Source organism: Cygnus atratus, chromosome 5, assembly GCF_013377495.2.
Source record: "Cygnus atratus isolate AKBS03 ecotype Queensland, Australia chromosome 5, CAtr_DNAZoo_HiC_assembly, whole genome shotgun sequence".
In the NCBI taxonomy this organism is placed as follows: Eukaryota; Metazoa; Chordata; class Aves; order Anseriformes; family Anatidae; genus Cygnus; species Cygnus atratus.
This window is the reverse complement of record NC_066366.1, coordinates 50,584,858-50,610,037: the sequence shown is the minus strand read 5'-3', so window position 1 is coordinate 50,610,037 and position 25,180 is coordinate 50,584,858. Positions and strand designations below refer to the sequence as shown.

Here is a 25,180-nt window from a genome sequence, read left to right as displayed (position 1 = left end):
TTCCTGTTGGCTGCGTACAGGGAATTCCTGCATGTGGGATGGGGGTCTGTGTCGCTGGTTTTTGGCCAGAAAATCCTTGCTTTCAGAGGACAGCAGCCTGAGGGGAGAGTGTGAGTAGGGTTTTCTTCATGTAAGATGACAGTAGGTTTTCCAGCGTTTCTTAAGCCTATTTGATTGCCCTGTGCTTTGTGTAAGGAGTGGGACTGGAATAACAAAATGGTCTCTATGGGCTAGTCCCTGACTGGAGTCCTGAAGCCAATTTTAAATATGATATGGATGTTACCAGGAATAGATCCTCTCCTAGGGAATGAATGTCAGTACTCATCGGAGCCTCTCCAGCAAACATACCGGGAGTTTTCATTTCACAAGCTATTCTACCTGGAATCGGCACCACCTACACTCCTGCGTTCAGACACCATTTGCCCAGAAACGTATGTATTTAGCACGAGAAGTGTTAGGGGACAGTTCCCTGTATGGCTACTGGATATAATGAGAAATGTTAATGTGCAAGTGAGCTGACCAGTCAGCTGCAGAGACGTGCACTCTTTTCTGCGAGTTAGACAGCTGGGAAACAGCAGCTCTGGACCAGGCGTTGGAGAAAGACACAGCTATCTAGCAAGCCTCTGAAAATAACATTACTCCATGAACCTGCTTCATCCTTCAGGACTCTTGTGACGTACGACGATGATTTTAGCTTTAATTATATATCCTATCATATGGTTTATTTGAGAGAGGGAGTAGCTGCCCCATACCACACCACCCTCACTAAATCCAGTACATCCTGTTCTATTCTTTAATCTTTTCAAGGTGAGGTCACACTTTTTTTTAAAATTGCCTTCTAGCTGTGAGAGTTACAGCTTTGGATTTTGCCTTGTCTGCTTCCAAGAGGAATTCCCCCCTTCATGTCAGTGCAGCTCCCCTCGTCTGCACCATCCTCTGTTCCAGCAACCCCTGTGAGTAGGGTAGCAGGTAGGGCACCTGCCCTGATCTGTAGGCGCAGTTCTCTCTCTCTTTCTCTCTCTCTACTGTGACCTGTTGAGCATAAAGCCTACTGCTGTTGAGCATAAAGCCTACTGAAGGCTGTGGAGCAACAATTTAGATTGTTTCTGTTGCCAGACCTCAGTGTTGTATTCACAAATGGCTCATTTCCTCTGCTCTAACGTGGAACAAAATACACTGGGAGCTACAGGGGAAGACATCTAATATGGTGCGAGTCCTTTTACATCATGGACAAGAACATCAGCAGGATGGTGAGAAGCTTTCTGCAAGTGGACAAGCACCGGATGGCTCTCCTTTGTGTAAAGATGAAACTGCCAAGAGTTGAAACGGTTACAGAACTCCCTTGGTCCGGCTTCATCAAGAGCCACGCTCTGCAGCTCACGCTGAGCAGTTTCTTCCACATGAATCATCTCATGGAAACTGAAGGGGCTGCTCTGGCATTGAATTCTGTGCAGCAAGCTTGATTCAATAATTAACCCTCATGATTTGTGCTGAGAAAATATTTCAGTGTTGAATAACAAAGAGGAAGAATATTTTAATTTACAAGAAGCATTGAACACTTGGCTCGCAGTAACTGTAGGATGCGATCCAAAACCATTTAATGTCTATCGTTATCTTTCTGTTCACTTCGGTAGAGCTGACTTTCGGGGGCTTCATTATGATTCGTCCTTATTAGTCAAGTTTAGTATGGCAGTGCCTAAGGGCTAGCCGAGGATGGCTCTCCCTTGTTGCACAGGCACAAGGTAAGCCATCTGGGCAGCAGAGAGCTTGCAGGCTGAACAGAGAAGACACGAGAATGCATCAACAGAGCCAGCAACCATTGCATGCAGTTGCTGTTTGGGAAGGGGAACAAAGGAGGGAGGGGAAAATTAGAAGCTTGGTGCAGCACACGATAGCCTCTTATGGAATAGGAGAGGTGGCAAAAGAAGAAATTTGTAAGTGCTGAGATTCCAACGTGATGGCTTGCTAGTGGTTTGTCTTTGCAGGTGCTCGCTGATTCCCATTGTGTGGATCTTTCCCAGACACTGAGCATGCATTCAGATAACCTCTCTGTGGTCTCTGCAGAACAAGTTAACTGATGCTGATTTCATCTAAGCATCTGATGCTGATTTCACCAGCTTTAAAAGGTTTATGTGCATCCAAGCTAAGCATGTGCCAAGTGCTGTGCTAGTCTGGTGTCTGTCGGCTGCACCATGCATGAACTAGGAAGGGCATCAGGAGAGTTTTGTACTGACTAGGCTCTGGGAAGAGACACAGTGGTTATAATTTCTGTGGCCTGTCTGGAATATACCACAAATACCAGATTCATCTCATTTGAAAGATTTGAATTAAATCTGTTTACTGTAATGGAACCTCCCACAACTCCCTGCCTTCTTTTTTGTTTCCTGGTAGATTTTCGTTTGGGGAAGTTGCAGTGCAAATGTTGTCTTTGTGCTCTACTGAATCACAATACTGCTATATGGGTGAATTTTTTGTATTATTATTAAAAAGAAAGCCACATGATCATTAGCTTTCCCCCCTTGCTTCCTTAGATTCCCTTAAATGCAATCCTGTTTAGATTTTAACCTAAAAACTTATAACTTTCCTGCTTCTTATCCTTTCAGTTTCTTCGAATGCAATGACTCAGCAGCTACAGGATGAATTTGACAGTAGCGTGGAGAATGCAGAAGCTTGGATGAAGGCCATCCAAGAGAGACTGAGGATCAATGACAACACCAAGGGACCTCGATCTGCCCTAGAAGCCAGACTAAGAGAGACAGAGGTAAGGGAAGAGTGATGTAATGGGTCAGAGATGCTAACAGTTGCAATTATTGCTGTGAGCTCTGGAGTTTTCTGTTAAGGAACTCTCAGCTACCCATGGCTGATGGAACATTGTTCCTGTGTGGACAGGCTTCTTATTCTCCATCTGCAAAATGTTTACAGCCATTGTAGAAAAAGAGGAGAGCAATCTGTTATCACAGGCTTCCAAGCTTTTCAGATTATTTCAGAAGATGAGCGGCAGGTTTGGCAGGTTAAAATGTCTGTGCACTTCTGTGAGCATGCTCAGACCTGAAAAGATGACCGAGTGGCCGCTTGCAAAAGTCAGGTATCATACAAGAGAATTGGATGATATCAGTGTTCCATCTCCTCCAGGACTCCAACACTGGTAGAGAAAGATTGCAGGTGTCCTAGTAATGGCTGTTCCAGAGTAATCTACTTGTCCTTTTCCATAAGACCTGGTAATAAGAGGCTTTACAGCTCCCCTTCATAATCCATCTAATGAAAAGGCAAATGTTTTCATTTTTTCTGTTCTGACTTAATCTCTTATATAACTCCCTCACAGAGATCCCATTGTAGATTGTGCCAGCTCTCTTACAGTGATTTTGCATTCATTAACTTCAGTTTCATTAGATGTTATCTTGCTCTTATAATCTCAAAAAATGAAACGCTCCTGTTTGTCCCATCAATAGCATTCATGATTAGAGGGAGTGGTGGCATTTCTGTGATTAACACTGAAACTATTTTTGTACTTGTATTACCTTCAATTCTAACTAGTCTGTTCTTTAAATCAATCAGCCAAATCTTTTCCATCGTTATTTACCCAACAGTATTTGGTTTTGTATCTACTAATGTTTGGACAGCCTCTTCTGAAGTTTAACAGCTCTAAGGAAACCTAGCAGGCTTACACAGAGAGCGAGATACTTTACGCAATGGCATAGCAATGTCGTTGGTCTTTTTCCCTAACTGTGGCTCATTGAAGGCTGGATCTTGCCTCTGGCCTAATTTAGAGACTCTTCATGGAGTGATGGATGATGGCTAGATTTATTTGTCAGTCATGAGAATCTGAAGTATTTCCTCATGGGCTATGGATTTATTTCTGCCTTTAAATAATTTTCATTCTTTCCTTTTGTCTGGGAAACTGACACCTACAGTCTCCAGGAATATGAGGGAAGCACAGGAATTTGAGTAAGGAGAGTGGTAGTTTGGCAAAGGGGGTGCAGTCATGGCAGAGATGTAAGGCTTAGACATTTGTGGTGATTTAACATGGCTGAACTGAATCCTGTTGACTTCTGTGTGATTTGGAAGTTTGTAACCTGCACAAAATCAAGTTAGAAGAGTTTGTTAATTCAGACTTCAGAAATTCGTCATTCTAAAGACAAACAAGTCTCTATTCTCTCTTTGTGTGTACGTTATCCACCTCCTGCTCTCTCATCCTGCCTTCCTGGTGGGCTTGGCTTGCCTGTCTCCTCACGATGTGTTCACCGCTTCACCTATTGGCTGTTTTTAAATCCTGTCATCATTTTTCAGTTCCTTTTTTGCATCTGGCTTGCATTTTTTTTCATGCTTCCTTCCTGTGGTTTACTTTCTGTTAATTTATTAATGAAAATGTCAGCCAACGATAGCAATCATTTAAACAGATTTGAAAAATGCCTGTACAGCCACTGCTTTCTCTCTGGCTGTTGTTTGCTTTCACTTCAAGTGCTGGAAAAATGTCAGGCTTTGAACACAGCTTTCCTCTAAATTTTTCCTGTTGGGTGAGAGATGTGGCTTTTATTTTCTTTTCCTAGCCTACCCTTTGACCTGCTTTCTTGGATTATTTTAATCACATAGTTGGTCGAAACACCTGCTCGTAAGTAACATGCAGATGTGCTGTGTTCATGCAAGAGCAGTCTTTTCCCAGAATGTGAGACTGGAAGTTCAAAGGCCTGTGATTTGGTCTCACCTTTGCAATAACAGACTTGGTTTATTTTTTTTTCCTTTGAACAAATCCCATGGGCCTTATCTTTCCAAAAGTAGCTGCTAAGTTTGAACCTCTCCGTGTTTTCAGAACAGAAGCCTTTTCCTTCAAACTGGAGAGCCTGCAGTGTGCCAGGAGTTTGTGGAAGAACAGCAGGAAAAGCCAATCCAATGGTATCAGAGGATTGGATAAAATAGTGCTAAAAGCTGGCATCCAAGTTTGGACATAGTTATTCTGCAATATTGTACACAAGTTGTGCTAATTTTCTGTGTTCAGGTAAAGAAAGAGAGTTTGTTTCAGATTAGATGGCTTAACTTTCAGTCCCTGGCTTTCTGATTTGTGCAAGATACATTTTTTCAGCAATTCATAACTTAGCAATTTAGGGTCAAAGCAAAATTTGGTAGCAGACAGGAAATTCCACTAGTTAGCTTCTCTTGGTTTGTTTTCTGAGCCAACCTTTATTTGCAATAGGAGGCCTTTTGAATACACTTCATGATGTCTTATAGTACAGCTTAGAATGGAGATGTCGAGATTGCTACTTTTTAGCTAACAAAATGTTTTTCAATTCCTACATGGTTTTCAGTTCAATTCAGTCCTTTAGGATGGTTAAGAAAAAACAAATCTGAAGAAAATTTCTTACTTTCCACTCAGGAAAAGCTTTGCAGCAGGGACTATAGGATTCCTAGAAAAAGCAAAAGTTAAATTTCATCAATTATGCTTGCTTTCTTTTCAAATTTTCAGTCTCATTTGTTTTTCTCACAGAAAATATGTGCTCTGGAACCAGAAGGCAGCTTGAAAATGGACTTGATTCTTGTGAAGGCAGATGCTGCTCTTCGTAGCATCAGTGAGGATAAGAAGCGCGAAGTATTATCTAAATTGAGACACATTAAAGCCTTGTGGGAAGAGACAGCCATATACATCACTCACTGTCACAGGTAAGACGAGTGTACTATGCACAAGGCTGATTTTTGGGTTGAAGCAAGTTATTTCATCCAGTGCTTTTGTAAAGTGATTCTGCCTCTGTCTTCTGCCTGGATTGCAGGTAGCAGTCACTACTAATCCACGAGCGTTTGGGGGTTTGGAGGGCAGTAGTAGTAGTTGGGCAGTAGTAGTAGCAGAGAGTTGGTGGAAAGTCAGCTCACTCTCCCTTCATAGCCAGCCCATCTCACGGATTTGGACGATGAATTTTGCCAGGCATAGATACCTTCCTTGTACAGGATATTTCCTCCACAGAGTAGGGAGGACCTGGGAAGTAAATTGTGACCTTCTGAAATCAGAACATCTTAAAGGACAAGGCTCTCAGCATTTTTTCTTTGAATGCCTTTTGAGCTTGCCAGTTTCCACTGGTCCCACCATGATTTCATTTAACTCATCTCTCTTGCTCTCCCCAACAGCCGCATTGAATGGGTCTGGCTGCACTGGAGTGAGTACCTGAAAGCCCAGGATGAGTTTTACGCATGGATTCACAACATGAGGGTGACCTTGGAGCCTGACATTGAGTTGCAGCTTGGCTTAAAGGAGAAGCAGTGGCAGCTGAGCCACGCTCAGGTTCTGCTGAATGATGTCTTAAATCAGTCGGTCTTGCTGGAAAGGCTGCTGGAAGAAGCTGCTTCCTTGTTCAACAGGATAGGTGATCCCAGCGTTGATGAGGATGTTCAGAAGAAAATGAGGGTGGAATATGAAGGAATCAGGGAAGAAGCTCAGGTACACCTATTAACAATGAGAGGTGTTCAGATTTCATCAATATACAGTATCATTTACTATCTGTGTTTCTTGACTAGTGGACTTACCTGGTACGACTGCAAAAAGAAGCAGAGCTGAGGATCCCTTTTGTTTCAGTCAGTGAGCTGGTTGTAACAGTCATCGTGTCCCGAAATAAGCTGTTAATTGGGATGCTCTCATGCTGTACTTTACAGTATGTTGTTGTAAAGTGATTGTAAGCTGCTTGCTGTGATCTGGTCAACACTGGTTTAGGTTTATGTAAAGTTTGAAGTGCTCCTTATCTCTTGGGGCATTTTTGGGGCATCACTGATCTTTTTGCCTGGTGCAAAGTATGCATTCACAGGGCCAGGAAATATCACGAGCTTGCGCACTAGTTGGTGGTTGTTGAATTGGTTTCAGATCCAGAGCTGCACTCTCTACCTGTAGAACTGGGAAGCACTGAGATGGAGTCATCTGCAGCCCGACACTGAACTCAGCTGGCCAGTCCCAGTATCTGAGCTCCACTAAACACAAATACTAATTTGTGCTTGATGCTAATCTTCCAGCTTAACCAGTTATTAGGCTGGTATAAAATGCTGTAATTCATCTTTCAGTGCCAGTGATTTCCTTTGACCCTGTTCCTGGGTAAAGAAACTAGGATAAAGACAGGATTGGACCATGTGGCACAGCTAAGGGGCAGAGACTTGCAAGTGGACAGAAGAGTTCAGTTGCTTCCTAACTCATATCAATAGAAATACTCAAAAGAATATTTGAAATATAAACTCATATAGCATATAGAGCTTCTTAAAATCTAATTTGTGCCTCATAGTTGCTTCCAGCAAACCCACGGGCTGGATTTAAGTGATGCAAATACAAATAATTTCCATCTCATTTGCTCTATCTGGCCCTGACATAGTGTTGCCTTCTATTTGTTCCCACATCACAACCCAGTCCGGAGCTGGAGCAATGTATGCTATCCCTCCCTGGCTGCTGTTGTAACAAAGGTTAGTTTTGGATCACACTGGAAGAACAACATTGGGGTGCTCACACCATTTACTCTGCTTGCTCTATAGATACTTTTTCTGTTTAAAAAATTAAAAACAGGAAAAAAAAAAGAAAAAAAGAAAAAACAGCTGGCAAGTCTCTCTAGAAAACAGAGTATTAAGAAATTTTGTATCTGCAGCTGCTGCAGAGAGGCTGTAAAACCACCAACAGACTTGCAACTCAATGTTGATTATTTATATTTAAAGGTCTGTCTCTTCATTATGAGGCAATTGGTTTTATGAATAAGAAGGTTTCTTGGAATTCAGGTGTTCTCTATCTAGATTGCCATTTAAAATTCTCATTCAGTCCCTCCTAACCAAGATTTGTGTTTGGCTTGGAAGCAGGAGACAGTCATTAGACATTTTAATAAGGCCATTCTTTCAAACAAGTGATTTGAGTACTCAGAGCCTGAATGTGACCTCTCTGAGACTGGTTTTACATAGTGTAATTTCTCTGACTGACTTGGAAACATGCTGGTGTAAATGAGATCAGGAAGTGTCTCACAGTAGATAAAATATGTTTTTATGTCTCCAGCCAGAAAAAAGCTTTTCTTTGGCATTGGTTACAAATACCACATTTCACAGAAAGATGGGGTGAGAAAATCCAGCTAAGAAATCCCTTTCAGGAGGTATGAAATAAAGAAGGGGGTTGGGAAGACTCGGATTTTGCAGCTGAGGTAAATGTGGAGTTCATTAGGTAATGCCAAGATTAAAGGCACGTTGGAAAGCAGAACAATAGTTAAGGAAGCCCTGCCACCTCTTCCACCAGGAGAGAGGAATGAATGAAAGAGACACAGGAGTTGTAAGGCGATTGTTTCAGCCCCTCACATGATGAGAGGCCAGGCTAAATGTGAATTGCAGATGCCAGCTGAATGCCTGAGCTGCCTGCCACAGGAGGAATCCTGGGATCTGTAGATTACACTTGTGTTGAAGAGCATTTTTAGATCTCGTGCAGTTGTCCAGCCCTATCGAATACAAGCTCTTGGACAAAGATTATTAAACAGTTTAATGGTTTTCTTGTGACATTGCTTTGCTTTTCTGGTTTGAGTAAACATTTTTTTTTTTTCCCTCCTCGTAGTGCTAACGTGCCCTTATTTCCAAATTTTAAACATGATCATTTTCTTTTAATTACATCAACAGGGATATTTTTAGATGTGGAAGCCATTCCCTAAGTGCTTTCCCTTGCCAGATAAAATATCAATATGCAGATGTAGATGGTTGTGGGATTTAGCATAAATTATGACTGAAGATGATAAGAAAAGGTAGTTAGTCAAATATATCAAATATGTCTGAACACACTGCTTTTTATCCATGTTGTCTCTTTTAACTCAAGCCTAGATATTTATAATGCCAGCTCTCTTGTACCTCAGAGCTACTAAGACTGAAAGCAGCAGGAGGGGCTACAGGAGCTTTCTGTACTCAGTCTGGGAGAGGGATTTAGAGCAGGAACTTCCTTTATATGCTCTAAATTGCCTTCCAGAGGAGGCTTGTTTGCCTTTGCTGACTGTAAGGGGACCTTAGGGGAAAGTGTTTCCTATGGCTCCGTCCACCCTCTGTGAGTACCCAGGGCTGAGCGGATCCTGCCCAGACACATTTCTTCCTCTTGCAGCCCATGGTGGACCCATTCTCTTCCTGTCATGCTCTCATTCTTTCCAGGGCCAAGTCCTTGCTGAATATGTCTCCTCACGTTAACCATGTGCATGTGGAGATGGAGTTTAACGCTGCCCTACTCCCCAAACAGCTAATCTAACAGAAGCAAGTGATGTTACTTTTCCCATCATTTTCCCCATTATTTCCCTGCCTAACATCTTGGTGGGGGGACTTCAGCCAGTTTTTGTTAGCCTTTTGCTTGACAGCTAGCACAGTCTGTCCACGTATGTGCCATCTCTTCCTTATGGACCGTGCACTCCTTTGTTTTGACTGAATAGCCTATGCCAGGGTGGGTCATTTCTACTTCCCTTTTAACCCTCTATATGTTATCACCAGGCCTTTGAGTTTAATAATAGCTCTGCTTTGTTATTCTGGTTCATTTGGGGCTTCTATCTGAATTAGCCTAATTCCCTGGAAACAATAAGCTCGGGCTCACGTACTTCAGTTTGATGTTTGGACCCAACACACCACTATAACGATTGCATTCCTCAGGTCCCTAACTCAGGCCAAAGTTTAACCTCCATGCACCTCTGCAGACTTGAGAATCAAGGCAAGGGGACACAGCAAACGGGTGCAGAGTTTTGCTGGATACATCTCAGCCACAGAAGTCTGTAGTCATAATTCTGCTTTTTGGTCTGTCACCCACACCTGTGCTTGCATACGTCAGCAGAGATGAGAAGTCAGCGTGAAAAAGAGAGAGCTGTGCTGCCAGCTGCAGAGTGGCAGCTTTGTGCTGCGCCGTGGCCATAACCTGTCCCAAGGTTAAGGGCAAAGGCCCAGTGGGACCACCACTCCAAATTCCATATTACACAAAATGAAACTCACCCTACTGTCAATGACAGCACAGCCTGTCAAGGGTGCTGCTACAAGCACCAAGTGTATTCCACAGAGGGCTTTTTTTTTCCCCATAGCGTAACACAATTGTGTTTCATGCCAGCTGCTGAAGGGCAAGAAAAAATCAATCTGATTTGTAGGAAATAGTACTTGGTTGGATATTATATTAGTGAAACAACAGAACAAGATTACTTATGATTCATGTAAAATATCCTTCGGCAAACACAAAACCTCAGCTGACAAGGAAGGATAGACTGAGTGATGTGATTCTGCCCTGTGAGTGGTGCCAGGCTGGATCAGTGGGGAGCAACTCCTGAAGTTCAGGCCCCTCTAAGTTCGGGGATTATTGTTTTCTGGATACACGGAGAAAATCAAGCCTGCTTCCCATAGACTTAATTTTTCTTCCAGGCTCTGCACTAGCACCAGAGCATGGTTTGTGATCTGCAAACAGTGGGGGAAAAAAATAAAAAATAAAAAAAAAATATTGTTATATTATATTATTATATTCCTGGGCTACATGATTTCTAGGGTTATTTTGAAGGTGATGGACACTTTCTTTGCAGCCTGTTTAAATAATGATCACTGAAATAATTTGTGTGTCTATAGCATGATTTCTCTGATTCTCATTTTGACAGATCAATAAAGTTAATGTGTTGTGTGCTCAACTTTATTTTTAACTGGCATGAGGATCATTTCTGCTTGTCCCCCAAAGTCCTAACCAGAAATGGACTTCTGTCTCTTCTCTTTTTCTAATGAGAGAATCGGAAATTTTGGAAAGGGGAGGCTAGGAGATCACCAGAGAAGACCTTGCAGTTTGTCTGCTGGGGGACAAGGCACTGAGACCCTACAGGACAACTGGGACAAGTCTTTATGCACCCTCGTGTCCTGCTTCTTGAGATGAACCATGAATTCCTCTGCAGGCCAAGTGCTATTGGGGCTCATGGAAAGGGGCTCTTGTTTATAAATTCTGTGTTACAGTTTAAAGGAAAAAGAGCCAGATAAGCACCGTCCTCACTGCTTCTGATGTCTCTTGTTACAGAGCAGAGTGAAACTGCTTGAAAAGATAACCAACGAGCACGAGCGGTACAGCGCTAACGTCAACCAGTTTCAATCGTGGCTGAATGGTGTGACAGAAAGATTAAACTCCTGCATTGGGGAAGCAACCAAGTCTTCAGCAGAGGACAAGCTAAAGGCACTGAAGGTCCTTAAATGAAATAATTCTGACAATGAAGCAGGACTGTGTGTTCTCCATACTTTTATATGTTTCTCAAACCACAAGGATGTACTTAAGAAAAGAATTACACAAACAAAATAAGGTGGTAGTTGTTGTAATGTTGGTGAAGTGTTATTGCAGGTCTGAAAATCATTAGTATATATGGTTCTCCTGATGGTATCAGGAGTTGCAGGCTGGTTTGTTTTGTGTTTTTTGTTTGTTTGTTTTGTTTTGTTTTGTTTTGTGGTCGTGTTTTTTGTTTTGTTTTGTTTTCCTTAAAGCCAGCTCTTCCACAGTTATGTGATTCTTTGAGTATCTTGCCCTTTTAAACTTTAAGTGAAATTATATTTGGTAAATATGTTCCAAATAGAGCCTGAAGGCACACAGGTCTTGAGCGTTTAGAGCTGGTGATAAAAATAACAATTTTGAGAACAGTTTTTAATATTTTAATACCACGGCTTAAACTGTTCAGCTTTAAATCTCATAGATTTGTTTGCCTGCAGCTCCTGTTTTCTCCATCAGGGACCTCAGATGACAAGCATTTCTGAAAATCAAGCCAATATTTTCAGAATTATGGCAGGTAGTATTACGCAGAAGGCAGTCAGATGACCAACCCGGGCTTCTGGTCACTTGAAAAAAAGCATACCAAACTTGAAATAAGAAGTGAAGAAGAAAATATGTACAACTAGGAGAAGTGGTCTAGTTTTCCTACTGCTTTTACCTTTTCCCTAGTTTCCAATTCCTACAGCTAATGTTTATGTAACTTCTTTCTGCAGGAAATTACCAAAGCCATCAAGAGTGGTGGGAAGAAATGGAAGCACCTTGAAAATCAATGTGTAGAGGTGATTCAGAATACCTCCCCATTGGGAGCTGAGAGAATGAAGGATGAACTCGAAGAGCTGAAAAAAGCCTTGGAGAAGTTGAAACTGCTGAGCAGTGAGGAGGAGGAAAGATTGCTCAAGATCCAACAGTCAGAAAGTGCCTACAAGTCCCAAGCCAGACAATTAGAAGCAGATATCCAGGAATTCAAAAAAGACCTACAGAAACTAGAAAATGACCTGAACACTGGGGAAAGGGAAAAGACTGAAGATGAGTTTGTAGCTCAGTGGAGAAAATGCAATGTAAGTTGCTGTCCTTTGAATGCTTAACAATAGCAGGTATCAAATGCAGTCATAGATTGAACACACACAGTCACATCCAGCTGCCTGCGCCATTGTTTAGAGGTGATAAGGAAAGAGTAGTAGTGTATATGAAACAGACTGACAGAAGTGTGAATACCAACCATGGAATCAACTACTCTAACCTTTATCTCACTCTTCACAGTGGGGAGGAGGACTGGAAGATGATTTGGAGTTTTGTATTTTGAGTTCATAGGGAAAATATGCAAAAGGAGAACAATACAGAACACACAACACAATTTGCTCTACTTATAAAGAAGTAGGAAAAATAATGCCTCACTGCATATACAAATATATACATTCGTTCATATACATACAAATGTGTCCCTACAAGTACACATGCTTTGGGGGGTTTTGGAAGGCCATTTTTATGTTATATCCTTCATCTGTGTAAGGTGGATACATGTATTCCCCTACCATCAAACACATCTATTTTTTAAAAGAAGTCCCACATTTGTAATAATCCAGTATTTACAGCAAAATCAATCTGTTGGAAAAAGGAGTGCAAAAAGTTATTTGCACATGAAGTACATAAGGATCTTTACCAGTCATTTCCTCTTAAAAGGTTGGTTTTGCATTTATCATCTCTTTCCAAAATACTTTCCGTAGCTATTCATATGTCTAGAAGTCAGCAGGACTAGATGGGGAAAATTATACGTAAAAAAAAAAAAAAATCCACTAAATACAGATCAGTTCGATCCAGTTACAGCTACATTTTTTTGTTGTTTTAGTTTCCTTACATCAGCATAGAATTAAGCTCTATATTTATGGATGTTTCAGAAAGATCTGTTCCTGCAAACAGAGGTGGTTAAGATTATTCCAGATATGCATCTTGTTATATAGTGCAATCAGTGAACTGAAACTGGGTCTAGCTGTGATTCACTGTTCAAACAGCAAACCCTGCAGATCAGATGCCAGAGGGTAGGCAGTGGGGCAGAGAGTGAGGAGAGCAGAGAGCACCTGCAGGAACAAAACAGTTCCTGAGAATAATTTCTACTTTATCAAATTTCATATTCATTACAGCCAGGAGAAAAGGCATCAGAAAGGGGAGTTTTGGTTAGCAATGTGAATACCTCGAGAGACAGCCTTAGCACTTCATTTCATGTTCCACACAGTACATATGGTGTGACCTGTTTGTTATTTTTGTGATTAAGGCAACAAGAGCAGTTCTGGCTGCAGAAGAGTCAACGATTGAGAGGCTGAAGGCTCAGCTTAAGGATCTGCTACAGTTTTCCCAAGATGTGCAGCCACACGCTGAGAGTGTTGTCTCTGCCATACGGGACTATCAAAGGTAGAGAGAAGTCTGACTCTGGAGGGGGGGAGCAATCTCTCAGGCATTGAAGGGATTGAGAGGAGCCTAGTAAAAAAGAAAGACATATAATTGTAGGTGACAGGTGGAAAAGAAGGTTTTTTTTCCTTTTTTTTTTCTTTTTTCATTTTTTCCTAATTACATCTGCCTCCACATTTCAATAAGCCTGTAATTTTAGCCATTTGCTAGGAGTTGTAGGTTTCTGGAAGTTTTCAGGCAGTGATCTTGTGTCATTGATGTTGTGTACGGTTCGAAGAAAATTAGATTGTTGGCAGCTAATTTGATCTTCTTAGTCTTGTATAATAATAATTCATGTACTTTGCTTGCCTTTCATGACAGCAACTAGAAAATCAGGACAGAAGCTGTAGTAGTAAACGGTTCAGAAGAATTATGGCCCTTCCTTTTTGAGTCTGCTGTGATGACTCATCGGCCTTAGCAATTACTTGGCAGAGTTTATTCCCCTTTTCCTGACTGCATGTATGCATGATTCCTGTTCTGAACTTGCCTTGGGTTGGAAACTCTGAAAGTTTAGCCTCTCCCTAGACTTCAGTGTTTCCGTTTCCAGGCTGCCTGGAATCAGGAAGTAAAGAAGCTGCAGCAAATTTTGCAAACTAGAAGAAAGGATCATTTTTTTGAGGGAAAAGAAAGGTCAGTTTTTGTCGTCTCGTGGTTTTTTTTGCTGTATACAAGCTTATTTTCCTCTGTCCAGTGCAGAGTATGCTGCCTAGCTGGGAGGGATATGGAAAAGGATTTCAGTTTAAAAACTAGCAAGTAGATGATGTCAAAAAAAAAAGCGGAGAAAGCAGAACTTGCGTCTGAGTAGAAAATGGCAGCTGCTCTTTCTCCAGCTTCTTTCCAAAGCTTCTTCGCAAAGTCTGGCAGCTTCACGCTGAGCCTGGCAGGGGCAGCAGAGCAAATGACAAGGGACATGTAATGTCAGTGCTTTCCTTTTGCGGAGCTTTCAGCTTCTAAAAACTTGTCTTTGTTTAGCTTTGTAACGTCCCGGTGACACGAGTAAGATTATTCTCTCTGTTTTTATAGACAGGCAGAATTAATCATGAGTACCTTGGAAGCCTGTGGCATTGTTCTTGACTACTTATCCCGTGAATTCTCGGGATACGGTTCCCATATGCACACGCAGTTTGTGCTGCATTCTGCCATGTCAAATAGGACTCAGAAAACTGGGAAGTCAGGAAAGCTTAGAAAAACAGGAGGAAGCTGCATGGGGTGTGTCTCTGCTAGGCCTTGTTACTCAGCTGTATCTTGGATAAGCCTTTGTAAGAGAAGCCTGGATACTAAATAAATGTGTGCTGATTTAGTTTTATATATATATGCACATACACGCACACAGAGGTAGGTAGGTATGTGTATACATATATATATATTTATATATATATATGTTTATATTCTTCCAGAACCATATATATAAATGTATATAAATACAAGAGCTTCTGCAAATGTGGTTCTGCAAAATTTTAAAAATCTATATCTGAAGACAAAAAATGATTATGTATTTTCCTTTTGTTATAAGTAAGTTAGGGTGATCACAGTTTTCTTAATACAATTTTTATATGTAAAACTACAGACAACTGCAGTTAAATTCTAGATACTCTTGGCTTGTTCCTCCAAAAAGTCAATGAGACTGCTCTGGTAATATAATTTGGTAAATTGTGCTGCTGATATCAGCCAAGAAAGATGGCATACAAGGGGAAATGACTGACTGCTAAAAACATGAAGTAGTTCCTGATACACAGTTGTACAAAAGAAAAATGTGTCTTGGGGCATCTAAATGAAGTTTTGTCAGACCTTTCTGATTGACAGAACAGCTGTGAGTATGTAACACCAGGCTCAGACAGTAAAAAAGGCTGAGGCTTTTGTTTTGCTTATGGTTTACACCCAAAGGTTGTGTTAATTCATGCCTTGATGAATGGGATATTTGGACTTGGATTTCTTTGTAATTTTTCTCTCAGCTGTCACTTTATCCTTGCAGTGTTAGAGGGAAGACATCTAAAATGAGTACCGACACGGAAACTCAACTGAGGAAACTTTTCCAAAATCCCCTGCAAGATTTTGAACAATGGAAGCCTTCCATCCAGATGCTCCTGGAGTCTCCAGAGCCGTTGCTGGCTCAGATTGAGGTAGTAAACCTGTTACTAAATTCAGAAACTGATACTTGGTATGTGTTTGTCCAAGCTATGCCAGCAGCTGCCTGTGTACAGCTGCCAACCAGCAGCAGCTGGAAGGGTCTTTCCTGTACGATATGAAACCCCACAGCACAGAGTTCAACTCGAGCTGTAGCAAAATGTCTTACTTTCTGCCCTTCCCTGGTTAATTGGAGTTGTCAACTGAATAGACTGAAGTGCTAGGTGTCTTTAACAATGTTGATAATACTGTTTAGCCTTAACCCAAATCTCCCTGGACAGGAAGTCTGTGGACTCTGTAATGAGCATGTAGTAATGTAGTTGTGGGATTAAAATGCATGATTTCTGCATGCACCCGGAAAGGTGCGTTTGTTACTTTGTCATCCCTGTAATCTCTAGAATAGATGTGTCTGTGAACAGGGATGGAGTTTACCCTTGGGATGAGCATTCAAGCTGTCCTTTCTGTTGGTTGTTTAGGCCTCTCCTCTGCACAGACAACTCTTTCCATAGTTCAGCTTTCCTCTATTTCTGTTCACAAAATGGATGCAGCCTTGATGCTTCTAACATTATCAGGAAGACTTTTCCTTTAACTGGGCACTGTCCAGGTACCTTCTGTTACCCCTTGTCGGCCCAGCATGCTGTTTTTACCTGAATTTGTCATACTGCTTTGGTTGTGTGACTTGTGTGAGAATAATACAGTTATGTTATTATTTTTTGTTTGTTTGTTTATTATGATTCCACTGGAAAAATTGTTTTTCCTTTAGGTTGCTCTAGCTGAAAGCTCCCAGTTCAAAGAAAAGTTGATGACATTACAGCTGAAGAAAGATTTGCTAAACAATATCCTTGGTGAGGAAAAAGCTAAATCTTTCCTAGCAGAAGTAGCTGAAGCTTCGAAGGAGAGAGAAATACTACACAAAAGTCTGTTACAAACCAAAAGCAAACTCCAGGTGAGCTTCAAAGCCCATATGCAGACTTTGCCTGTGACAAAGATGATGATCAATTTTTTACTAAGCCAGTTTTATAGAAATAAATTTAGTATGAACCAGTTGTGCCCAATCTATTTTCCTAGGCTAATCAAATATTCAAATAAATTTATGGCCTGTTGCATAGTGTGGCATAGTATTTGTTCTGAGTATGAAATGGACATTAACAAAGATAATGCCAAGGGATGTACACTGAATGCTGATTTTTTTTCTTCTTTCTCCTCCTAGAATTTGATATCGCAACATAAGGACTTCGACGCTGGTTTTGCACCATTGCAGAAGAAATTATCTGCCATCAAAGCCAAATTAGATCTGGAGAATGAACCACAGACAAACCTCTTGGGTAAAAAGACACAACTCCAGAGACTCCAGGTACTTTACAGCAATGCTTGACCATGATATCCTCAGTTAATTGTGCTCCTGGTCATGTTTTATTAGTGTTAGAAATTCAGGACTGTTTCCCCTAAATTGAGCTATTTTTTTTCACCAAAGAGAATGTATCCTGCTGCTAACCACTGAGAATGAAACTAAGATAAACTGAACCAGTCTAACTCCCTTCATAAGCAGGAAGTTTTCATTGTCTCACCTCCCTTCACATCACTTCTTCCTGCTGTTTACCTTCTCACAGCTTTGACACTTGCCCGATTTACACCAAGTGCTAATTTGGCTGGCTAAGATAGGGAAAATAATAACCATTGGAAAAAATATTATAATTTTCCATCTGTTTAATGTTTTGAACTGGTTCAGCAAAGGGTCCAACATGCTCAGTGGGACTAGATAGCTGGAAAAGGGGAGAGAAGAGTTGAAAGGGAAAAGAGAGGGAGCATGAATCTTCCTTTTGGCCATGGTGACCTATGGTGATTCAGATATACTATGCCATTTCACCTTTGGTGACTGTAAAATTGTCAGTACTTACCTGATTGTATTATGTGTCCTCTGGCAGCTTCTCAGCATCTTGTTGTCTTTGTTATCAAGAGGCAACATGTAAGAACATCCAACCGTTTCTTTCAGAACTATTTACTTCTAGACATCAAACAAACAATTAATTTTCTTAATGCCTTTTTTTTTTGTTTTTGGTTCCCTCACACTCTCAACTGAAATTTGCTTTAGTGAATGTTTGGTAAAGGGCCACACCACATCTAGCACATAGCCTTTACACAGTCTGTCTTTTCCACTGCAGATGATCCAAGATGACTTGGCAGAGCTTGCAATTCAAATGGAAGAGGTAGAGAAGCTGGTTCAGTCAAACACAACACACAGGCATGAAATGAATCAACTTTTATCTGATGCTCAGGCCCTGAAGAGATCACTGGAGGTAACGTACAGAAGAGTTTTTAGTTGCAGGAGGAGTTACCAGTTGCCCCATTTAAAATAAAGAAATAAATACATAAAATCTTTGAGCATATGAGATTATAAGCTACGAAAGACAGATATGTTCATTTCAGGTGAAGAAGGCACTACATTCTTATGACTTTGATAACTCTTCCAGGATTCTCTGGTTATCTGTAATGTAATTTCCCTTTGGCACAGACTACCTTCCACATGTATTTTTTCATATAGATAAATTATTTCTGGAGCAGGTCTGAGATTTCTGACAAATAGATCTGATAGTTACATTATCATGGAGGTGCTTGGACTTGTTTATGGATTCCTAGACAGAGCTGTAGTACTAAACCAACTGTTTTTTCTTGTGTAGCTTTGTGACCTGAAAGTTGATAAGTGTTGCACTTTCACAAGTACTAGTTTTGACCTGAGACTTTCTGTAGCTTGTAAATGTAGTTATAAAACGACCTTTCAAAACAGTCTCAGAGGAAGAGCTTATGAAATGACCTTAGTTATGCAGAGCACTGTAAAATTACGTGTAATAAAGTGTTATCCTAATATGCACTGTTGAATTTTAGTTTCAATCTGAACGTTTCATTTATCATTGAACTGGACTTTTGAGGAAAAAAAAAGTCTATACAGTCATTTCTGTTTCAAATAGTAAAAGATGTATTTAATATTGATTGAGGTATAAAAAAAATCATATCCTTTATTCTGTTTCAGCTGAAAAAAAAAGGAGCTATGCTAGTGCTTAATGCCCCCGTGTGGTTGAATTCAGATCTGCACGAGCTTTTAGGTGTCTTCTACATAACTGGTACTAAAAGCCTTATGTGTCTCGTTAACAGCTGTTTGTGTCCTTTCTGCCCATGAGATTCTGTGTTAGCACTCACAGCATTAGATCTAGCAGTAAAAGTGCTTTTTGTCTGTGTTCTATTGCTGACATATTTTTATCATTTGCAGATGATGATCCAGCAGACTGAAGAGCATGTTCAGAAGCACTGGGCATTTAATGACAAACTCTCTGACCTCGAGCAGTGGATCACAGCAACCACAGAGAAGATCGGCTCCTACCAAGGTGCTGATGGAAAGCAGATCACTGAGAGCAGGATGGCAGACCTCGAGGTGAGAAAGGCATCTTAGTGTAAGATGCTGCAAAGTGAATAAGTAACATTCAGACATTATGAGAAGGGGTTTTATAGCAAGGGGCTCTAAGCTGAGGAGAGTGGTGATGTTTGTTCTTCCTGAGATAACTTTTGCTGCTGCTGCCTCCCTGCTTTGCCCCGTGCTGTGGGAGATGGAACTAGGTACAAGACAAGAACAGTGAGAAATAGACAAAGAACTGTAGAAATGGATAAATTTTTATCAAAGGACTAGTGGTTTTGAAATGTTATACCTATTTTTGTCTGTATGTATGCATCAATACATTGAACATTACCATGTTAGCTATCCTTATACTGTGTTGAACCAAGCAATTCCACAGTTGTGGTTTTTTGTTTTTTTGTTTTTTCCCTATGTAGCAGTATTTTGCATGCTAGATTCACTCTGCCAGCTTACCTTAGCTGGCAGCCTTTATCTTCATATGGGAAACTAAAATATCTCAAGGGAAGGCTACAGAAGGGATGCACTGACAGCTTAGGCCCTTTAAGTTTTGCCATCAGCTCTTTGACTTATGTTGGCTTTTTGCAAGAATCCTCAGAATATCTTTTTTCCCGCTAGGTATGTTCTAGCTAGTGCCAACAGAACCAGCATAGTCCTGGACTGAACATGGCCTTCAGTCTGACATAGCCTCTGCTTTACCCAGGATACCTAGAAGTAACTGTAAGGGCTGTGCGTTTCAGAGATGGCTAGCAGAGTTACCAGATAAGGAGATCCAGCTGCACCTTGTAGAAGCTCATGGCCAGCTGGTCATGGAGAATTCTTCCCCAGAGGAGACTGCCTATGTCCAGGCTGAGCTGGATCAGCTGAAGGAGTCTTGGAGATCACTGAAAGAAATGGCAACTGGGTAAGTGTTTGTGTATGTTTTCCTCAAGTCCCTTCAAGGGTCTGCTCCTCACTGCTGTATGACCAGAAATACTTGGTGCCTTATGCTCTGTGCTATAAAAGTGAACAACTATGTCACAGTGCTGGAAAGCAGGATGAGATTTTATTTCATTGTTTGTAAGTTGGAAATCACAACTTTGAAGAAAATCATTTTAGAAAATCCAAGGACCAGAGTAGTCTCTGAAGCTGCCTTTTTTCATGCTTGGAGCAGGCAGTGCCTCCTTAGGGTCTGGCTCACCCTTGTCCAGCAGTCCATGCCAAAGGAAATAGGACATAGATCGGGTGATTTCTGCTGTTGTTCCTCACCTGCCCATTCTCTTTGCTGTCTGGTCCAGAGATACCTCAAAGGAGGCTATGTCTGTGATAGCTTGTGACTTTTGCAAACCTGCAAGAGTCCAAGCAGAGCTAAAACCCTCCCTTAGCTGGCAAATGTGGACTTATTTGTTTTGCCCTCACTGTGCAATGTCAAACTGCTGTTCAGGCCTGTTAGTCCGTATTAAAATTTAATACTGTGCTACTTGTGAGTGTGTGTGTGTATTCATACGTAGTGACAGGATAAGCATAAAAATGACCTAAATTGAGGAAGGCCTAATTTTACTTCTTGCTGTTTCCAGACTGGGAGATGTATTGTCAAGGAAGTATATTTTTTGGACACTCACTCCACCCAGTGAAGGAAAACAAAACACTCAAATGAAAATTTTAGAACTAGAGGACTGGTGCTGCTTTGAGACAACCCTATCTTATTTTGTTAAAAAGATGTTGGAAATAACTGTAATATTAATAAATTGTAATAGTGTTATTTCACTAGAGATGTCCCCCATACCCCAGTCAAAATGTGTGCATCTCACTGTCAGATGTCTCACTGCACTGATACCTTTGATTTTGTGTTTTCAAGTCTTCTCAAAAGGTGGCGGTTAAATAGACCAGTGGCTGATAAGAAGAAGAAGAAAATAGCATTTGTGGACAGCAGACACATCTCTGGACCTGCATTCCATCTTTTAGATCCCAACCATAAGCAGGTGAGAGGGGGACTTTGAGTCTGCCTTTATTATCAGTTTCACAAGAACAATTTCATTGGCTTCATTTGATACTATGGGTTATAAGCTTGGAGGTTGAGATCTGGCAATCAGGCCTTCAGAAGAAACATCTGACTTAACAGTAATGGATTTTTTTGTTGTTGTTGTTGTTCTGTAACCTAGGAGAGGATAAGAGAAGGACAAAATACAAGTAGCCACCTTAAGCTCCTACATGACTTTGAAGAGTGGTTACAAGGAGAAAATGCCAAACTGTCCAAAATTCTTTCTACGACTTCATCTTCCACAGAGAAAATCAAGGCACGCCATAACAAACTGGAGGTTAGTTTTCCAGACAGAGATTGAAATAAAAGCATCTCCTTAAAGAAGCTTAAAAAAAATGAAAAACAAACAAAAAAACTTACGCTTCCTGCATTAGGAGACTCCAGTGCTACAGAGAAACTAGTAAGCTCAGGACTTTAAGACAAGTATTTTGCTCTTAATAAGAAAGATCTGCCAGAGCCAGAGTGGTAGAAGGGAAAGGAGCAGCCTGACCTGTAGATGTTGGTCTGAACATTTCTAGCATGGTACAGCAATGTTCATTAAAAGAAGCTGATTTAAAATCAGTGTTTGGTATTTGACATTACTGTTTTAGATTTGTTTGAATGAACTAACAAAACATGCTGTAAGAAATGAAACAAAAATATCCAAAGCTGCAGGGGTCCTGCAGATGAGTGGACCATTAATTCAAGCCAAAACAAACAAACAAACAAAACAAAACAAACAAACAAAAACAAAACAAAACAAAAAAAAAACAAGGATAGAAATAAATATGCTGTTCCAGAATACCCAGTAGTTTGATTTAGTACCACTGGTTTTTAAAGTGTTAGATTTAAAAAGTAAGATCTTCTTGAATTCCGAGTTACTGGTGTAACTTTGTCTTTGCCTGCAGGAACTGCAGGCTCGTGTGCCTGATGGTCAGCGTCGCTTTGAGGACCTTCTTCATCTTCATCCTGCCATTGGCGACTCTGAAGGTCTGGAGGACCTGCGTTACCGATGGATGCTTTACAAATCTCAACTGAAAGAGTACATGAGTTTGCCGGTAGGTGACAGCACTCAATTTGCTGATCTCTGCCTTTGCTCATTCAGCTTGCTGCAAATTGCTAGTCCCAATTCAGCCGTACACTTATGTGTGCTTAATTAAAACCTTCCTTAGTAAATGCCATAAAAGACAGAACAAATATAGCTATATATTTATAAACATAAGCATGAACCTTCTTGTATTAAAATAAAAGTTGCACACTAGTTTTTTTCACTTTATAAGCAATGCTCAGAATATTTCTTAAAGTGGAAGGTTCCAAACAGAACAGTAATTGGCCATTGTCAAAAATGCACACAACTGGGGACGGTGAGGTTTTTGCATGTGAGTATTTTGGTTATATACCTTGTTCTGGGCAAATGGATTTCTAGCTTTTTTGCCCTTTCTCTATGCAACGTGTTCTCTTGAATTATTTTTTGAACAGTTCCTGTGGTAAGAATATATTCACTGTTCATTATTTGCATCTCTCCTACTAGAAGACAGTGATCAGAATAGCCCCTGACTGAACTAACTCAGAAAGTAACAATACACAGGAGGACCTTGTCCTATTATGTCCCTTTTGAAACTGTCTTCATGAGCTAAGGATGTAGAATGGGATAAGGACAGGTATTTTTAAAGGACAACTGCAGTATATTTTAATGTGTGAACCAAATGTTTAAAGACTTTATAGAGTTGTTACATTTAAGACATACTAAGGATGGCAAAATTCATCCCAATATGTAAGATATTCTGAGTCATACTAAAGGTATTCCCATAAACATACATAATTATTAAGTGTTTTTTCTAACTTAACATTGTCTGTTCAAAATACCTTCATCAGAGGACTTGAGTTTCCAGTTGTGCATTTGGCACTTTCTATACAGAACTTGAACACCTGAAAAAATTGAAACCCCAGCAAATTTTCTGCTTTAGGAAACCTTGGTTTCAAATCCAGAAATTATTTAAAACAAAAATCCTTTAAAGTTCACAGAAGGTATTCATGACCTCTGTTAATCAAAAGCATATTTCTTAGAGTTCATTGCCACCGATTATAATGAGTAATGCTTTTTTTGACCAAAACCTCATGTAGGCATAAGTATAGTCAATAGATGTCAGTAAAATCAAACTTATTGGTAGGAGAGCATTTCATCTGATTCAAATAGTCGAGAACCTGAAAGCATTTTAGCTTTCTGCCTAATATGTGTTAAAAAGGTCATTAAAAAAAAATCACCTGCTGGTTCACTCTATCCAGATGACCACGAATTTAAAGAAACATCCCGTGTAAGGTGAATACTCATTTATAGGCTCCACTGGGATCTTAAGTTCACGCTTTTTTTTCCTTTTTTTTTTTTTCTTTTAACAGAGTATGAGATCTTCAGAAGAACCAGACAGATCCAGAAAGGTATGAGAGTTTCTTATCATTAAACTAAAAAAAATATATTTTATCAGACATTTCACAGATAATAATTTTAAATTATTTTTCTTCAAGATTCTTAATAATCAAATAATTTCAAGAATGTCTCTTAAAAAAAGGAAGTTTTCTCTTTTCTTTTTCTTTTTTTATTTTTTCCTTTATCCATAGAGTCCATTTCCTATGTGCTATGCTATATGAACTTAATTCATTTTTCAAAAGATACTAAGGAACACTTAATATCTCTCTCCAAAGGATTTAGGGACCAAGTGACTAAATAACCTTGAAAATGGGACTTCTGATTTCTTTAGACACTTCAGAAAAATTATTTTGGATCATTGAGCTGACTTTCTTACTAATGCAAAAAAAAAAAAAAAAAAAAAGTAAAGGGATTTGCCTAATGTTATTAGACTAAATCCTTACTCTAAGCAGCAAAATTCCTCCTGTGAAGAGTTTCTTTTGGAAGTGATGACATAAGAAACAGAAGCAGTACAGCAGATGATAAGGACAAGCTTAAAGAAAACAAAATACTGCCAGCTTCTTACTTAACCTAAGAAGCTTTTCTGATCCACTTTTCATAAGTCAGGGAGTGTTTCTGTTGAGCTGGACAGTGCTGAAAAGTCCTTCCTCTATGTCAGACCTTGCTCAGTTTACAGAGAGTTAGCTTCTACTTTGCACTGTTATCTCACTTTCACTGTGTTTTCAGAAGGAATAGAATAAGGCTCTATTTGCCCAACACAAGGTAAATTGGATGAATAAAGTGTTGCATGAACATAATCACATAATCATCTTAAACTAAACCAAGCCCTTGATTTCCCCTGTTGCAACACCTCTTCTGAAAAGACCAATATTTAAAGTGCAATACAGTGCAGCTCTAGTATGGTGAGAAGTCAAGATTTCTTCATTCAGAGATATTCCTTTGGTACTCAAATGTGGAGAAGAAACTCCCATGTTTTTCCCCAGTGAAATAGTGACTTATTCCTGGTAGTTTTCACACATCACCTGAGTAGTTTTGGCTATAGTTCAGCCTTCCTGAAAACCCCCAAAGACTTTCCAGTCTTGCCTGCCTGGCTCAGCATTAATTGTTTAGTACTGTTGGTAATGCAGTAAAAGTTGACAGAACTTTGCAGGTTGGAAAAACAATGTGACATTTTAATACTTGGTTTAGAGGGAACATTTAGTAGTGTTGCCTTCCCCTAGAGGAGGCCTAAAGGGACAGTCCAGAAGACTGACCAAGTAATTCTCTGCTTTCATATGATTCAGGTGGCTAGAGTTGTCTGGGGAGGAGTGGAGTGAGGAGAAAAAAAAAAAAGTAAAAAACAAACAAACAAAAACAATAACAAACCAAAGCAAATGAGCAAACAAACAAAAAATTCCTTTGGGCATCAGCCCATCTTCACTGAGCAATTAGATGTCATTTTGTAATTCATCTTTCCCACCTGCCTTGGGGTAGGTGGTATTTGTTCCTCAACCTCTCTAAAAGAGACTGAAGTCTTCTGTTAATTTTCAAGGATACTGAAATAACATAATGGCAGACAGCAAACAT

The 25,180-nt window shown here is 40.2% G+C and overlaps 1 protein-coding gene across 9 annotated transcripts in view; it reads left to right on the top strand.

Moving 5' to 3' along the window:
- The window catches only part of SYNE3 (spectrin repeat containing nuclear envelope family member 3), a 65,773-nt gene that overhangs the window by 17,848 nt on the left and 22,745 nt on the right, over window positions 1-25,180 (top strand). For 8 of the 9 annotated variants that reach the window (XM_035539288.2, XM_035539291.2, XM_050711223.1 and 5 more), the window contains 16 exons: window positions 2,604-2,761; window positions 5,480-5,652; window positions 6,112-6,421; window positions 10,985-11,146; window positions 11,935-12,279; window positions 13,491-13,627; window positions 15,636-15,783; window positions 16,551-16,733; window positions 16,998-17,141; window positions 17,950-18,084; window positions 19,053-19,214; window positions 19,931-20,094; window positions 21,028-21,151; window positions 21,332-21,487; window positions 22,098-22,247; window positions 23,587-23,625. In XM_035539288.2, the coding sequence (XP_035395181.2) occupies window positions 2,604-2,761; window positions 5,480-5,652; window positions 6,112-6,421; window positions 10,985-11,146; window positions 11,935-12,279; window positions 13,491-13,627; window positions 15,636-15,783; window positions 16,551-16,733; window positions 16,998-17,141; window positions 17,950-18,084; window positions 19,053-19,214; window positions 19,931-20,094; window positions 21,028-21,151; window positions 21,332-21,487; window positions 22,098-22,247; window positions 23,587-23,625 (2,690 nt within the window). Of the gene's footprint in view, window positions 1-2,603; window positions 2,762-5,479; window positions 5,653-6,111; window positions 6,422-10,984; window positions 11,147-11,934; window positions 12,280-13,490; window positions 13,628-15,635; window positions 15,784-16,550; window positions 16,734-16,997; window positions 17,142-17,949; window positions 18,085-19,052; window positions 19,215-19,808; window positions 20,095-21,027; window positions 21,152-21,331; window positions 21,488-22,097; window positions 22,248-23,586; window positions 23,626-25,180 lie in introns of those variants that run through there. The other variant, XM_050711224.1, reaches the window with a different exon arrangement.